General features: G+C 41.4%; 1 protein-coding gene across 1 annotated transcript in view; it reads right to left on the reverse strand.

Moving 5' to 3' along the window:
* The window catches only part of CEMIP (cell migration inducing hyaluronidase 1), a 61,930-nt gene extending 50,459 nt beyond the window's left edge, over window positions 1-11,471 (reverse strand). The window contains exons 1-5 of the mRNA XM_077828304.1: window positions 11,414-11,471; window positions 8,171-8,323; window positions 7,349-7,487; window positions 5,001-5,237; window positions 3,429-3,608 (exon numbers count right to left, since the gene is read on the reverse strand). Of these exons, the coding sequence (XP_077684430.1) occupies window positions 3,429-3,608; window positions 5,001-5,237; window positions 7,349-7,487; window positions 8,171-8,323; window positions 11,414-11,471 (767 nt within the window). The remainder of the gene's footprint in view (window positions 1-3,428; window positions 3,609-5,000; window positions 5,238-7,348; window positions 7,488-8,170; window positions 8,324-11,413) is intronic.
* Between the last annotated feature and the right edge of the window lie 6,351 nt (window positions 11,472-17,822).

Consider the following 17,822-nt stretch of genomic DNA (forward strand, 5'->3'; position numbering starts at 1 on the left):
AAAATTACCCAGGCAGTGACGGAGTAACCTGACTCATTTGGCACTTTCAAAAATGTGAAACAAATATATCTGACCCAAAAATTACTAGCTGGGGTTGCATCAGTTATTGTCTCAGCAACATCGCAAGCAGCAATGGACATGGTGCTGTGCAGATCTGGCACACAGGTGTTTGATTTAGTATTGTCAGCCCGTCATCAAGCCAACAGATGTTTTAGGGTGATCAGAAAGAGAGAGCCAATCAATCCACTGCCCATTGTCTGACTCCTCTTCTGCAGTGTAGTTTAGAGGGTGGATATATAATCTAGCAAATTGCCCAGAGTAATTTTTACAAAGCTACAGTTCTTTATAATGTCCAGAACAAGCAGGGACTTTTTAACCTTTGACAGGCCCTTACTTTAGCAGTACTAAAAATGTGCTTAAGTGTACAGTGCACTGAAAATCACTAACTCTACTACAGAGTAAAAACCCAACACAAGGCATCGTGGCATTCAGACTTCCTTGATGATTATGTAGCTGTTGATATGCAATATCCAGGCAGAGGTTCAAAAAGGACAACAAAAACAACATCCAGTCCCTTTCCCTCACTATCGACTGCACTGCAGAGGAGAAAGGGGTCAGATAGGATGATCTTGGTTATTATCGGATTCTGGTACAAATATATATTTGCAGTTGAGTTTCTGCTCAGAGGAGAGATGGGTCCAAGCTGTAGAATTCAGAACCAAATGAGGGTGTTCCAGTTCAGGCTGGTGTAGAGAAAAGAGCCAGTCACGCAGATTGGGATCTGGTTCTGAATAAAGCGTCAAGTTAACTCATTCCCTTCCTCCCCCTTTGGCCTCTTTGGCCTGCAAAAAAAACCTTTCACTCCCCACTCACACCTTTAACCCTTCCCACAATCCACTCCACTACATATACTAACTGCTTACGCAGGTGTTTTCCGGGGGTGGCGGTGGGGTGGGGAGGCCATTATATTGTAACAAAGGCATCCCCAGGCTTCAGGGTGTTTGTGGGTAATTTGTTAGTTGTGGACCAAACTTTGCAATCCTTAACTCAGACAAAAAACTCAGAACAGTGGCCTCAGTAAATAATGACTTCAATTGGAATTTTGTCTGAGTAAGGATTTCAGGCTTTGCTAGTTTATAATTTGGAACAGAGAATCTTTGCTAGTTTGTTATCCTGATCTATTTTTAAAATAACATTTTCAAAAAAGTGCCTAAGTTAGGTGTTTAACTCCCATTGAAAAAGTGTGAGGTTTTTAAAGATGTAGACAGGTGCCTAGTGGGTTTTGTCTACCTCTTTAGACACCTAATACTTTTATAAATCTGACCCCAAGTGACACAGGAGACCAAAAAAAGTCATTGGGGACTTCAGAGGTGATGTTTTCAAAAGTGGCGGACGCACCTAACTAGTACACAGGGATGCGAGTATTTTTACAAATCTGTATGTTACACAGTGGTGGTCACTGTGTAACATACATAAAAGGGCCAACGTTTGCCAAAAATTATTACATCATAATACCCAAGATGTCACCTTAATTTCCGGTCAAGAAGAAGAGGTGCATTCTCCCCACACACTCTCCAGATTTTTGCACTTGCTCAAAATTACATATGTAAATGGAACTGGGGGGACTGTGGCCAGACAACTTTTAGTGGTTCTATACTAAATCAGTAAGGCTGCTGCCTGAGTGGTCTGGAGCAGCACTCTGGCTGTGTGGTCACACCACCACTGAAATTTGACCTGGCTGCTCCTCTATACAGTCAGAACTGTGGCCAGGCCAAATTTCAGTGAGTGGCATTGCAGGCGGGTGCACAGGGTCACAACGCCACTCAAATTTGGGTTGGCCACCCCCTTATCCAGATGGAAGGGCATCCATGCCAACTGATGTTGCAATGTGGTGCACGGGGAGTCTGTTCCTGTGGGGTGGAGTGCAGGGGAGCCTGCTGAGAACTTGACTCCTGGCAGCACTGACTCATGCAATGTGTGGGTAAGAGGGGGAGACTCCCCAGCCAAGGGAAATCCAGGGTCCCTGTGCGGGGGACAAGTGGGCACTGGAATGAGTTCCAGCCAGTGGGGTGGGGGGCTGGAGTGGGGAAAGGAGAAGTTGCCCTCTTACCCAAGAAATATCTGGGTTGGCACCACTGTTTCCTCTTCTAAAATATAGAAGAATGCTGCAGTAGCTCAAGTAGCAGCATGGCAAGTGTTAACTTTTTGATGGCAACTGCTAGTTCATGGCAGAGCTGAGTCATAACACGATGAATCAGATTCTCTAGGCATTCCCATTGTAAGTCCCTATTGTAAAGGAGCTGGAAACGAACATTAAAATGCCAGTGTTGGATAAAAATACTAGAAGCAGTTTCACAAAAGTATGAAAAAAAAAAAATCTTTTCTCCCTGTTGCAGGACTGGAAAAAAGATGTAGGATTTTCAAAGTCTCTTTCTGTGTCTCAAAACTAGAATTACAGAACCAGAAATCTGGCAGGCCATTGGGCCATCACATGGACTCTGGGTATCTGGGAGGAAATACGGGGGTTTTTGTTTGTTCAGTTTGTCCTGTTTTTGCCGATGAGGTTATTTCATTCGGAATTCTCAACACAGAGCATCCAAGTCCCTATAACAGATAAGGGACTCTCACGGCTAAGTTTCCTTATATACCACACTGAACATGTTCTCCACCTGCAGGTTCCTAATTGTCGCACACATGCTCACAACGATTGGCCTTTGGCTCCGTTTTTGAAGGATTTTTAAAAAATGGTCCACGTTGACCCTTCCGGACTGGACATAGACCATGACCTATTGGGTAACAACCACTTTTTAAAAAAGTGCCTAAATGCAGAGCAGCATGATAAACTAGGACTCCAACTGGGCAAATACGGATTTAGAGAATATGCACTGTGTGTGCCAACATATACTGTATAGTGGCCAAAGGAGTTTTACAGTCTACAGAGTAAATATAATGCATACTAAATGATGTGCTGCAGAAATCCCAAATATACATTTGCTTAGTTAAAAAAAAAAATATTTTCCAGAATGTCTACGTATTTAGCCAGGGCTATATGGCTGTTACATATCGTTCTCTTGGGTAAACAAACTTCGGGGCTAGTGTATCTACAGTACACTGGATATATTTTATACATACATCTTAAATCCCTAGGGTATGGCATGGAAACAAACAAGAATGGATAACTTATGGGGTTATCATGGAAAAATACATGCCTTTTAACGTGAATCATGTGTTACTCCTCAATCTCCTAATAAAAATGCCCAATATAGACACTGAATGCATCTTAGGCTATTTAATTAACTGCTAAAAGTTCGCACAGAAAAAAGGAAAACTTTTCACAGCATGAAAGAACGCTGTGCCTTTGAGGGAGTGGAATTATCTGGGTACATGAAAAGCATAATAAGGGCTCTGCTGGCAGAACAGGCACATACCTAAACCCAAGATGGAGGAAATGCTTGCTGCCCAGTTTGGTCATTGCTTTCCTGGCCGAGTCATCCAAGTTTCTAGACCCTTCATCATTCACTGCTACTGACAGGATCATGCCATTGTCAATTGCTCTCAAATACTGGGCAAGACGGGCACTTTCCCCTTTCAGTTTGTAGGTATCGAACCTAAACGGAAAGAAAAGAAGCATTTACACCAGGGAGCAGCACACTATAGGTATTCTATAGAAGATCTACAGGTTTGTATTGCTAAAGATATCATCCTTTGCAAAAGGGCTACTTAATAGTATAGTGAAATGGAATGATGATTATACTGGTTTGGTTTAAAAGAATACATTATGGTTTTCCATAAAACTAATTCAGAGAATTGCTTAAGATCTAGATAATGAAACAGCAAAACTGTAACAATAATGGTCTCGTTTGAGAAATAGTGGCAGGTGAAAAAAGTAAGAAAATAGGTAAGTATGTAGGAAGAGAGAATAAAGATTTTTTCTTCCTTACGGATATAATTTCTAGGATGGTGTTTTGTTTTTGTTGGGTGCTTTTTGTTTGCTCGATTGTTTTTTATCCTAATTAAACAAAGCGTGCCACTCTGAGTAATACATTATTTATTGTGCAGTCATTTCCTTTTGTGACACTGTATTAAAAATAAGATGCACGCCTGCATTTAAAAAAAACCCTAGCTCTCAGACAAAACCCCCGACAATCAGCAGTTCTTCATAAACATTTTTAAAGCTTCAAGTACTTAAAACTGTTAATTGTCTTAATTCGTGGTAACATATTTTCGTAGAGAAGGGACCCAAGTTTGATTGAAGTGAACACAAAGAAAAATGCATCACTTATTTTTGGTGTAAGACTACAGTGCTGCTTCAGTTGGAATTCAGCCAACAACTCTGCATCCCCTTTGAAGTCCAAGAGAGGTTTGTCTGATGCAGTTCTTCAGGACCTGGTTTGGATACTAGTTGGCTTAGATTGTAAACTTGCTAGGGTCCAATCCATCTTTTTGTTCTGTGTTTTACAGCTCTCAGCACAATAGGGTCCTGGTTCACGACTAAAGTTCCTAGGAACCACCACAAGAAGAAATAAACAATGATTTTGTATGTAATAAATCTAGTACTTGCTAATGATCCATGAGAAAGGAAGTTTCTGGGTAAACTGCTGAGGGCTTTGGAGCTGTGCTCTGGCTCCATTCCAGCTCCAGGCAAAAACCTGCAGCTCCACTGTTCCAGAGCTGCTCTGCGCTCTAGCTCCGGGCTCCGCTCCAAAGCCCTGGGTATAACTGTCTTTGAACCACATTAAAGGCCCAATCCTGCAAGGTGCTGGCACCATCTACTCTTGCTGACTTTGCAGGGAGTTGAAGTTAATCATCATCTTGAAGGATTGGGCCCTACTTTGGTTATGGAGCCTATGGAATTGAGAAGAGCTATAGTGAGGCATACAATGAGACCTACATAAATATGTCACTGGAAATTGCCTTTGCCAGTCTTGGATCTGATGGTGATGCTGCTTTCAAGGTAATGTCAAAAGTTCCCAGATACTGATGGCTCTAAACTGACTCACCGATCTGAATGGATGACTGCCCCTGTCTTTGGGTCAATAACATGGACAATGACACCTCGATGCCCCCAGCTTCTCTCAAAGTAGTAGCCACCTTCTTCCATTCCACCAGGGTGAAGAGTCTTGTTTAAAAAAGTCCAGGACAACTTTTTCTCACCATGGATCTCAAGGGTTCCACCTCGACTGACCCCAATATATTTTTGGCCAAACTCAGCATCTGGCTGGATGTCTTCATCTGCTCTGTAGGGTAAAAAATACACACATATATGAATCAGAATATTTTACCATCAAGCCAACAAGAAGCCTCCCACCAAGTGCTGGTACTGCCCAACAGGAGAGGAAGCAACATGGTTTAGAATGTATTTCTTTCAAGAGATCCTAAGGAATGCAAAATGCTGGGACTCTATAGAAAATAAATTCTTTGTCTGAAATACCACTAACAACAGGGGTCAGAGACAATTTAGGACAGACATGGCAGCTGACTCATCATCACTACTTTGTTGTTCTTTTAGATTACTATCTACATTCCACTACTACATTTGGAGGCTTGTCGACACACAAAAGTTGTACTGGTAGGAAAGCAGTATAACACACCTCTTGTGGATACAGTTATATTGGTATAAATGGGCTTACACAAGGATAGCTTTTCCCATATGGGAAGGGGAATATGCTATGCTGGTATAGCTGCATGCATACTAGAGGTTGTAACTGTATAACTTTTTTTTTTTTTTTTTTTTACAAAAAGCAAACCACATCCCTAGCTGAAGTAGTTACATCAGTACAAAAGTGGTGTATCAACCAGGCCTGAGTGAATAGAAAGTAATATTGACCAACTTGAAACATTAGAGCACTTTGCACAAAAGTGAAGAGTACTTCTTTGACCGAGTTACCTCTTGTGACACTATGCCCCATATTCTTCATCGAGATATTATATGACATGAATATGGCATAACTAAGATATGTTGTATGCGAGATGGATCATGTGAGGTATCATTGGAAAGGTTATGATGTACTGACTATGATTATCCTATTTGTATGCATGTATCATTTCTGTATCTGAAATTAAGAATATTGCCTATGTAACAACTACAACTGTGTTTACACCTGGGGAACGCCCACCAGACAGTAGGCAATCAGCCTGGATGTGCCATTAGGGAGAACAATAGGACTCTGAAGATCTCCCACCTTCCTGAGAAGCTTCCTGGGATGCTGCTTTGACACCGCAGGGTCATGTGATCATGTCACCTGGTACTGGACCCCATCTTGACCCACTAGTATTTTTCCACTAATAGTGGTGGAGACCTAACGGGGAAAACCAAAGGATTCCCACCATATGTGAGTCCCATTTAAGGTAGGGAAGTGAGTTAATCTAGGTTGGTTCTTCAGTGAAGACCTGCCTAAAAGAACTGCTGGAAAACTCCTAAAACTGATCTGGGGAAGAAAGGACTGGACTCAGGCTAGAAGGTGTCAGGCCTGTGAAAGGAATATCTGGAGTTCTAAACTGCAAGCAAGATCAGTCTGTCTGTAAGAAACTCTGCAACCTGCTTAAAACATTTAGGGTGAGAAATGACTACTTGAAGCGAGTTTCTTTAGTGTATTGAGCTTAGTTTGCGTGTTTGCTTTATTTGCTCAGTAATCTGCTTTGATTGGTTTGCTATGCCTTAATATCTATCCTTTGTAGTTAATAAATTTGGTTTTGGTTTCTATAAACCAGTTTGTGCAATTCATAACTGGGGGCAAAAAGCTGTGCAGATCTTCCTCCACACTGAGGGAGGGAGACACTTTCACGAGCTTAAACTGTACAGTTTTCTGTGCAGCACAAGACAATACAAATTTGGGTTTACACTCCAGAGTGGGTGTGCACTTGAGCGCTGGGCAATTCCTGAGCTACATCAGGGTGTCTGTCTGTGTCTCTGTGTCTCTCCCTCCCTTCTCCCCCCGTCCCATTTAGGCATGAACATTTTCAGACCAAGGTAACTGCAAGAAAATAATGGAAATGTGGGGCCTTTTTTCCTGGGACTTTAAAATATTTGAAAGAATGGATAGGCTACAAAAATCTCTTGAGCAAGACATCTAATGAGATCAATTGATTGTGAAATATGTGGCAGTTTTGTGATGTGTCAAACAGGACTCAAAACCAGGTCCCAAAGTTTCTCTTTTGTTTTGTAAAGTTAATCATCTCAATAGGCCAAGAAGCCTCCCACAAAGCATTGTTTGCATGGGTGATTTATGTTTAATGTCAGTGAAATTTTAATTGCGATTATTATTTTGTATCTCTGCATTGTGAAATGGAACATGCAATATAGAGATCTAGCACTAAATTAGGGGATTCATGTTCTTTAGGTACATACCGCCCGTATAAGATGACCACCACGTTACTTTGGTATGGACATAGCTCACTGCCAATATGTAGTTCTCCTCCATTTTCAATCAATATATGTCGAGTTCGCAAAACTATAGGCTGTGTATTGTCCTTAATTACCAGCTTGCCTAAGGAAAAAATAATGGTATGAAGTTTTAAAACACAGCAAGTCATCAGAGTTAGTGGTGCGACTGTGCAAAAAGCAGGGCCAGCTTTCCCAGTTACATGAGAGAGAAATGCCAAACATATTCCCCAAAACTGCTTTAGGGCCAGATCCTAAAGTGTTTATTTGGCTTTTACTCAGGCAAACTCACTGAAGTCAGTGGAGTTTTGCATGGAGAAGGACTGAATAGGAGACTGCATGAGGATTTATGAGTTAATGCTCAATAAAAGCGGTTAATGCTAGCAGTCATCAGCAACAAAATAGGATACTGTCCTTCCAGACAAAGAGTAAACACATATCTGACTTGTCCTGAGATCCTAAGAATATCGTTGCTTCATTAGGACATTATCTGTACAGCGAATTACTAGGATACAAAGGAAACTGCAGGACTAGAACTATTAAGCAAGTTGATGTACTTTTGTCAATTCTCCAGAGAGGACAAACAAGCTACTCTTAGTTGCCCAGAGTGGATATCATCCCTACCACCACCCACCCTGGTATGAAACTGAACTGGCATTATCCAATATTTGCTCTAACTCAGAGCACCCTGCAGGAAGCTGTCCCTGTACCAATATATGCTGATCTAAGTAGACCTAATGGAGAGTCCTCGTCCCCTGGCTTGGCTCTCAGGCTGGCAGAAGGATTTACCTCCATCTGTAATGTGGATAGAGTGGACGGTTGCAGAGGAAGCGAGAAGGAGCTTCCTCCCTTTGCGGATTTCAATGTGTTGATCTTCATCGTGACCAGCATTCCAGGGTTCCAGCTCAGGATCCTGATCAGGACATGCTGAGGCTGCTTCTGCTGATAGAGATGAAGGGAGATAAAATTATCCTGGCTTCACTCAAGAAAGAAAATGCCACATCTATGCCCTTGACACTGTCATGCTCGATAAGTTACATTCGAAGAGGATGCCTCTTCCCTGAAATGCAAAGATGTTCCACCTTGATTGGGCTGTATTTGGGTCATGATAAAGGGAAAATGAACGATATCTTTGGGAACATGCTATGCTGGACTCAAAGCACAAAAAACACCTTACTACCCTGCACAGCAAAACATCACTGGTCCCACCGCATCAAGACAGTGGTAGAGAAAAGGGGAGGATTTTGCCCTTAATGTTACAGCTCTGCCTGTCAATGTCCAAGCTATAATGTGGGCATTCTGTCACGAGCTGCACAAAGGTGTCTGCTCTAGGGAGCAAATGAAAAAGGAGAAAAGACCCAACCTGAACAGTCACCTAAACACAAGCTAATGCCAAAACAGTACCTGTGAGGTCTGGTAAACTTAAAGGGGAAAAAAGCCATACATTTCTACAGTCTTTGCTCTTCAGCTGGGACGGGAAGCATGAGTGGTTGTTATGGTATTTAAAAGATAGTTCTCAGGGAGATTCAAGTCTGGCCAAAGCCAGGAAGAGCTAGAAATCTCATGAGAGAATGGTTGGCTTCATTATATCTTTCAGAAAAAAAGAGAAGGATCCACCCACTCAAGAGTTGCACATCATTGGTTTCCACACACATACCTCTCAACTGTGCTCATGTACCAAATCCAAGGGCATCTCACGTTACAAGATAAAATATTTCTCTGCTTTAATCTTACCCAACACATTAGCCCCACATCTACTCTAGTTCAACAAGAGAGGGGTGTGTGAGAGAATATTTCATGACTGTTACAAACTTCCTAATTAAAGAAGATTGAGGACAACGGGGAGTTTGAACAATGAACCCTTTCCCATCAATGGGAGTTGCAGGTTCTCATCAGCTCTTGGTACTTTGCCCAGTGCGATTCACATGTTGTTCTTTCCCTTTTTTTTAAAAAAAAAAAAATGCAACTCTGTTGGGGTAATAGGTCAATCTGCAAGACCACAGAATATCTAGGACAATGGGTATGGGGTGAAATCCTAGCCCCACTGAAGTCAATGGCAAATCTCAAGGGGTTCAGGACTTCTTGCAAGGCATCTAGACCAATGAGAAGGTCTTTGTTTTTGTAATGGATACAAATACATTCCAACTGATGGACAAAGCAGCCAGTGTGGATCAGTTTTAAGACTCTCTCACCGTCAAGATGTTTTAGTGCTGACATCAAGAAATATTGTCACAATTAGGGAGCTATATATTCTGTATTCTTTTGCCACTAGAAAACCAGAAGGACAATTAGAATTCTGTAACATCCTGAACAAAATCTGTCCATCTGCATTCAGTTTCCTGTTAGATTCCAAATCAACTCCAACTCTTAAGAAAACAATAGAATTAGATCAGCCATTGGTTTGGTGTCTCTTAAGGACATCCTCTATTGAGATTCCAAAGGGCCAGTTACCCAGGGTAGCAAGTGACATTTCATGTGTGCAACATGTGTCCTGGATCTACAGGAGTTCTTTGACTTGATCACTGCATTTCTATGTAAAGAATGCCAATAATTGTTGAGCAGTGATTCAAATACTGAAAAATATCCAGGGCTCAAATCAGATATGTGCACCAGTTTCAAACTGGAGTGATATCAATGGTATTCCTCCTGATTTACACTGGAGAAGAAAAGATCAGAATCAGGCTCCTGATCTCTATTGGCAGACATGTAGAATCAATAAGAGTAGACTGAAAAAGATAAATAATTCAGGTGGTAAATGGAACTTGCATTGTAACCAGATGCCTGAAAACAACACTAATTTGAATAGACAACAGTCAAAAGGAATGATCAAGGATTCTACGAAGGACAAGAATTGGAAGCGTGCTCACATCGAGATTATAAAAATCAGTCACAGACACTGACATTTGAGTCAAATTTAAAAGGTATAAGCTTCCAAACAGGCTAAGTTGGATGGGTAGAAGTCAGCTCATTATTATTTGTTTATCATGGGTGTTTTTCCAACATTCAAGAAAAGACAACGCCAGACCTGAGGAATTCATAGTCTAACGACAGGCAGAGAAGTAGACAGAAGTTAGGGGGAGGGGATTTACTCTTATGACTTGGATTTAAATTAGCAAAAGCCAGGATCATTCAGAGTTAAAGGTCCAAGCTCCTTTCTTAACCCATTCATTCCAAGAGCAGTGCAGAAACTCTACAGTCCAATCCTAGTCTGTGTTCTCCAGCAAGACATCCATTGTCAGCCACAGAAGGACTGAAACAGCTAAAGAGTTAACTGGCTCTCTAGTACCCATTTACTGCATCACAGATGAAATTTCAGACTTATCTATGAATCTCCTGGTCTTTTTGCACTCAGATGCCAGCTCCCCTTCAGGGCACTCTGCAGAATTAGCTAAGTTTTCTTTTGTGCCTAAAATTCCCTAAGCACAGCAATGACAGTGTACCTCATGTTGTTGCTTAATGATAGCTTTGGGGGTTAAATTGGGGGGTGGGGGGGACTAAAAAAAGTCAGAAACAAATCCACCATACATAGAATAGAGAGAAAAGTACAGTGAGGAGAGAAGTAGCTTGGAGAGGCTGAACATAATGCATGAAATGCTTTTGCTTTTACCAGCAAGACCCAGAGAAGGACTGAGGAAGCATCATGGGACAGGATGGCTTTTTTGCTCTCCCCATAATTTCTGGTGTTCTATCTGTGAGGGCAGAGCTAGGACAATGCAATAAAAGGCTCAAAGCACGTCTCAGAACAACAGCTCTTGGGCTATTTTATAAACTTGTCTTATTCAGCTTCTTCACTTCACATAGCATTTTCAACTGCTTAGTAGTTTCCCCCTTTGCCTTTAATGAAGCTGCTCTAAATTAGGGAGGCTGGGGAACTTGGGAAATGGATTCTGTTATGTATTTCCGCACATTGCTCGTGCTATAAGCTCCCTGCAGACACTGGATTAAGGGCTGAAAAGACACCTGACCTACAGCTGCACTTTCCCGAGTTACAAATACTGTTATTTATATACTGTCTGTTGGGTGGAAACTTACCTGTGCGTACGAAAGAGATCACAAATAGAAGAGAAAAAAAACTGATGACCAGGTCCATCCTGGGAAGGGAGGCTGCTTTCGATATTCTTAGTTCTGTGGAGACCTGTGACAAAGAACGCCACGGCAGGAATTAGATCGTTGTCAACTCAAGTATATTTTATGCAAAAAGTTACACATGACACAGAGAAAGGGTTACATCCAGTTTTCTGACTAAGCAGGCTTTCACTTTTAACCCTTCCTGACTTGTTAGAGAAGAAAAGAACACACACACCCCCACCCACCCAACATATTCCCCTTTGTTAGGTTTAATATTCAGATATTCAAACATGTACACAGAAGGAAATCACAACATGGGACAGGAAACTTCTTAGGAATGCAGTATAAAAGACATATGGTATCAGGACAGTGGATGGCTGCATACTCACATGTGCAAAAAAACAAAAAACCAAAAAGCCAACCCTCTCCTCCCTCCCAAATAAAAACACTTAGGATCAAATTCAGAGTGACCTCAACGTGAGTACCCTAAACTGTATGCCTGTGTTCTGGGTGTGAACTTTTGGCAATCATGTTCTGTGCATCCCAAAATTCTGACCTGTGCTCACAGTTGCTGTTTTGAATCTGCACCTTCTGGACTTTTGGGTGCTCAGTCACTCAGCCACTCCAAATTGCAGTTCTGGGAGCAAAGCTAAAGGCTGCTTTTAGAGATTTCCCCCCTGAAGACCTAGCTTCAGTGTCATGAAATTTAGATTTGGAGTGGGCTGGAGCGCTGTCCTTAAGTAATCCCACTGTGTCTAGGATTACTGTGATTACAGCCCATATGCGAACGGGTCTGATTATGCAACTCTGCTTCATGGTGGTGAGAGTTCATGGGTATGAATATTCCCCTGGAGGTCAAGGGTTATGTACTTCTGTGTATACTACTTATGTAAAATGTTCACTCATCTGTATTTGTAAATTTGTTTAAAATTCGTATTATTTATCCAGTACAGTATTCGGAGCCGTTACATTTCATTATGCAATTCTGTAGTGATGGACTTTTAAAGAAACTTGTTTTTAATCCATATGGCCATATAATGGCTATAACATAATACGGAGTCAGCATATGATGAGACAGATTGTTATATCCATAGGGTCTTCTACATGTCAACACACACCAGTTTAGGCTCCTCTTTGTATTTACAGATGTTTGCTTTTAAAGTCACTGATAGCTGTGAGAGCATCTTGAGGGCAGTCTCTTCAAACACAATGTTTGGTTGCAAATAAGACCATTAGGTTCTTTTCCAAATTAAATAAACCTCCCTATGCAGACACAAGGAACCTGTTCATATTGCAAAGTAATGGAGTGTCAAATGTTTGTTTAGAAAAATTGCATTGGTTTGGAGTTAAACAGGTAAAAGCAATAAAAGAAAAAAACTCCGGGGAGCTCCAATTTCTTACCTAAGAAAACTTCAATTATTGTACTTATCCTCTGATAATTAAAAAAACCCAAGAATTAGTCTGGAACAAATTCCACAGCGGAAATAAATATAGGAGGTGTCCGCGCCGTGCATGTAAATGGTACAATTTTAATTACAACTATTTACCCAAAATGTATTGCCATGAAATTTAGGGCATTTTATTAAAAAGTAGCATTACAACCAAATTTGTCAAGAAACATCAACAGAAAATATGTTTGCTTGTACAGTTGTAGGGCACAGTGGCATTAGGATTGCTGGTCACATGGCTCATGCCCACTGCGTGAAAGCAACATTCTATCCATGTGACAATACAGACAGCATGCCACATGATACTCAGTGCTAAAAAGGATATTGCAGGACAGTAGAGAAAAAGCAATATACATAGTAATAGTAAACCTTCCTCCACGCCCCCCCCCCCCCCCAAAATAAATGCCATTTTCATCAAAATCAAAATGCTTTGAAGAACATGCCAACTTTGTCAAAATTTTGTTAAAAAGATTAGATGAAGCATTTCAATAATGTTGAAACATCCTGTTTAGGTATTTTCAGTATCAAACACACACTTTGATTTTTCATTTCAAAATGACTTTTCCAAACAAAATAGTGTTTTTATACAAAAACAGTTTGAAGAAAGTTAAATAGTCAGAATTAAAGTGCAATGTTTCCGTTTTATCAAAACAATGCCCCAGGTGTCTAAAAAACATGACATTTTTCAGAATTTCATTTTTCTGGAAATTAAAAAAAATTCACTCTGTTTTGGAACTGGTGAAATTTCAAAATCATGAAATTTGCTGCAAAATGGGAAATCTATTGTCTGCCTAGCTCTACTCAGTAATGGCTTAATCTCTGAATGATGTACATTTTCAGCGAGTAGTAACCGTTCAAGGATTGGGGTCAGAACTAAGCAGCACGTGTCTGACCATTTAACAGTGTCAACATTTTATAAGTACAACAGCGACCATTAAAAAGTCAACATTTGCCCACTGTTATGACACAATCGGATTTGAAGTAGGGTAGTTATTCTCTATTTTAAGTAGAGGTACAAACTGCGCTGCTGGGATACCGCGGTAGAGCAGTACATGGGAAAGCTGTTTTGTAATGACGACAGACACAGTTTTGTTTGAAGGCATATACTTTCTAAAACGAATGGTTTGGTCTTTCATTTATAGCACATTGGTTAGGTACAAAAAGGTATGAATTTTGACAGTGATAGGGTGCACTTTCTATCTCATTATTGGGTAGTAAAGAAACTTCTTTGCTAGAATGCAGGGACAGTTGTCACTTCCTGTGGCCATTGCTTCCTTTGGAGACAACAGCTATGGGTTACTGCCAGCCAGTGCCAAATGGCTTTGTCCTCAAGCTTGTGCAACATGGTGTAGACTTAAAAAAAACAAAACCCCAACATAGATATTTTTGGAAGGTGCCACTTTTGTATTGGGCCCAAATAATTTCTGCAGAATCTAAACTGCGGTGGTTAAAACAAGCTCTTTCCTGTTTTCTGGCTAAATGGAAGGGGGGGGGGCTCAGTTCAGGTTCCCGTGTTCACTATTACGGTTAGTATGAAAGGGCATCCTTGTTGGATGTCTCAGAGAGGCCAAGGAGAACGAATTCTGCTCCCACTACGAGGAGTGCCTCTGCTGGGCCAGATTTGAGTTATACTGACAGAGCCATGTGGGAAAAATACAGTTCCTGTTCTGGGGATACACAGAAGATCTCAGGTTCTGTGGGTGTCAGTTCAACACCCTTCACAAGTGCTAGAGTCAAACAATACAAAAAAAAATTTAAGAAGAGGAAAAATGACTCTTTTCATGACCTTCCGTGAGGGAGGGTTTCAGAATAGTGCCTGCTACAAAACAGGTTGTTTTGTTAGTTTAGAGTCATGTGGGGATAAAGCAATCAAGCTACATCTTACTTGAACAGATGCCATATTATTAAGTTCAACTATGATGTAATAATTTCTGTCAACAAATGGCCATATATATTGAAATGCTCTGTGTGTAAGGGCTGTGAAAGAATCCTAAATAAATCTTTAATGTTTCTCAAACTCCATCCGCAAATTCTCTGCTGGGTGAGAAAAGCTTTTTTGCTTAGCTGTTAAAAGCCACCTGGCAATTGAGAGTGGGATTCATATCCCTAAGTCTGGCAAGACACACTCTTTGGAAGGCTCCAACAGCCGGGAATCATTTCAAAAAGAGTGAATATTAGCAGACAATGCTAAAAGTAGATACAGGAAGCCATTAGTCAGTCCTTAGATGGCTGCTACTGCAGGTGTCAATGGTCATAATGCACTAGAAAGCATTAAAGGATTCCGTAAAAAGCAGCCCCCTGATCTAGCTAGTTCCTTGTAGTTTTATGCTGAAGCAGACAGAGAACAGATGGTGCTGGGGGGAAAATGTAAACATACATTTAAAGACAGCTTGAGATTTTAAAAATTTCATAATGAAATCATAAGTGTGGGCTCCCTAAAGTTCCTCAGTCAGTGGGGTGGGGGTAGGGGAGGGAAGAATTACTCTTCTCCTCACTGGTACATCTCGTGGTTGTCACGGTAATAGCCCAATCTGACTGATGACTGCAAATAACATTGCAAGCCATTTCACGTTAGAGGTCTTTAGTGCTATTAAATGGGTAACAATGTAGATGGACATGCTCAGTTGAAAGAAGCCTGTAATCTCCACAGTGACTGGAAAGTGGAAAATGGGCAGAAATGGCAAGCATTTAAACAGGAGAGCTCCATTTCTTTTCTGTCCTCTCACAGTATAAGGGATAGGACGCTGGACTGGGACTCAGGAGATTGGGGTTAAATTTCTGACTCAGTAACGGATTTCCTACATGATCCTGGGCAAGTCACTTGGTCTCTCTGTATCTCAGTTCCCCTCTGTAAAATGGGGATAAAGGACAGTTCCCTTCCTCATTGGGGTATTGTGAGGATAGTATTCATTACTGATTATGAGATATTCAGGTTATTACTGAAGTGCTGAAGCCATAGAAGTACCAAGACAGGTAGATCGTTATTTAGTAGCCTAGACACCATAGCCAAGATTTTCCAAAGTGACTCATGATTATGGATACCTCAGATTCTGGGAGCCAGTATAATACACCTTGAATGGGGCTGACCTTTAGAATGTGAGCCCTCAACACTTTCTGAAAATGAAGCTCCTTTAGGGTGTCTCAAGTTAGGCATCCAAAAATGGCTGGGGACACCTGAAGTCACTAGTAGTCACTGATGGAAATGTTGGCCTATGGGCCAGAGCCTTCTCACACTGAAGTCGAGGAAGAACCTTTATAAACTAGAATGGAAAATGGACATGGGAAAGTAGATAGCTATTCTGAAAACTTGAGCTTTCATTATATTTAGGAAAGATTAGTCTGAGCCCATATTTAGATTTCAGTGCTGTTGGTGACCAGTTCAAAAGTGCATTGGAAGCGTCCTTGTTCCTATGCAAAGCGCTCTGGGCCGATGAGGAAACTGATTTCTGAGGAAGGAATGGGAGGTTTAATTAGCGCCCATGCAGTCCTTTTACTCCCATCACACTTGTGATGAGTTCACATTCCCTATGCTGAGAGAATATTGCTCTGTGCCTGTAACAGGCCATTTCACATCTTAACTCAAGCTGGGAAAACTGACTTGACAAGTACATTTGGCTTTCTTCACCTTGGACGTGTCCACCTTTCTTTACACTGACGTTCCTGAACTAGGGTGAACCATTGCACACCTGGCTGCTAGTACATTTCTGTAGTTATTTAAAAGCCTTGATCCAGCCCTGTCACCATGCAAACAGATATCCAGGGATTTCCAATTCAAATGTTTGCACAACCTTAGCCCCAGTGACATAAATGCATCATTAAATCTTAAATGGTACTGTACGTGCATTTGATGTTGTTTTTGCCATCTGCACATTAGCCAGATTTTTGTGGTGAGGCAAGGGAAAAGGGAACCAAGAAAGATGATGCTCTGGAAGTAGAATAGTTGAAGTAATCATTCTTTACAATGGTCTTAATACTGGAGCCTGAAACAGAACCTGACCGCTCTCTCTGAACCTGGATTCCCTATCAATTTAACATTTTCCTCTACTGGGAAGGGGATTTAGTCAAGTTCCTCTCTATGCAATACTTGCTGCAAGTTTTCATTCTTATTCCTCCAGGCAGATCCTGGGGAGGTGCTAAGTGCTTTTATCTCCTACCAATTTCAGTGGAAGTTGAAGGAGCTCAGCACTTCGTAGAATCAGACCTGCAGGCCTCAAAAGTTTTGGGTAGCATTTTTCAAAACACCTAGGTCATTTAGAAGCCTAAGTGATTTAGGCATGAAGGAGGCTACATCTCAAAAAGTCAACGAGACTTTGGTGATTTAAAATTTGTTATCCTTTGCCAGTAAAGGAGAAGGAAAAGCCTTTGTGGATTACTCAGGAAGATGGCCAGTTGTCTCAGACTGGCAACGGGTGGCATCCTGTAACGTGCATATTGGCTGCATTTGGAGGTGGGTGCATTTACCCATTTGCTAAGATGCAGCCTAGCATTTTTTGCAAACACTGCTAAGTGCCCTGGACCAAATGGGGCCAAGATTTGAAGAGCTCTAAGCCAGTGTCTCCATTTGCACCTGCACACTCATCTACGCAGTTTTTAGCGCCTGCGTCACTGACATTCAGAAGCAGCTTTTGAAACATTGGTCTCTAGTATCCTGAGTGTCCAGGTAGAAATAGTGTCCTTTGTTGAATGTTCATTGTTTTGGGGGTCTCTTTTACCCTGACTAGAAGGAAAGTGTTTCCAGCAGCCCAATGGGATGGTCACACACCACTACCCAGGGTTCTGCACTGGGACACATTTTTCTTTTGTGGCACTTTACTCTGTGTGTCTGGCTCACCTTAACTTCTCGCCCATTTCTCTTGGACACTTGCCACTTGGCTTAATTTTGGGAGGAAAGGTATTCTTCAGAAGGCTGGGTACACGACTCTTTT

The sequence above is a fragment of the Eretmochelys imbricata genome, chromosome 10 (genome assembly GCF_965152235.1).
Source record: "Eretmochelys imbricata isolate rEreImb1 chromosome 10, rEreImb1.hap1, whole genome shotgun sequence".
NCBI lineage: Eukaryota > Metazoa > Chordata > Testudines > Cheloniidae > Eretmochelys > Eretmochelys imbricata.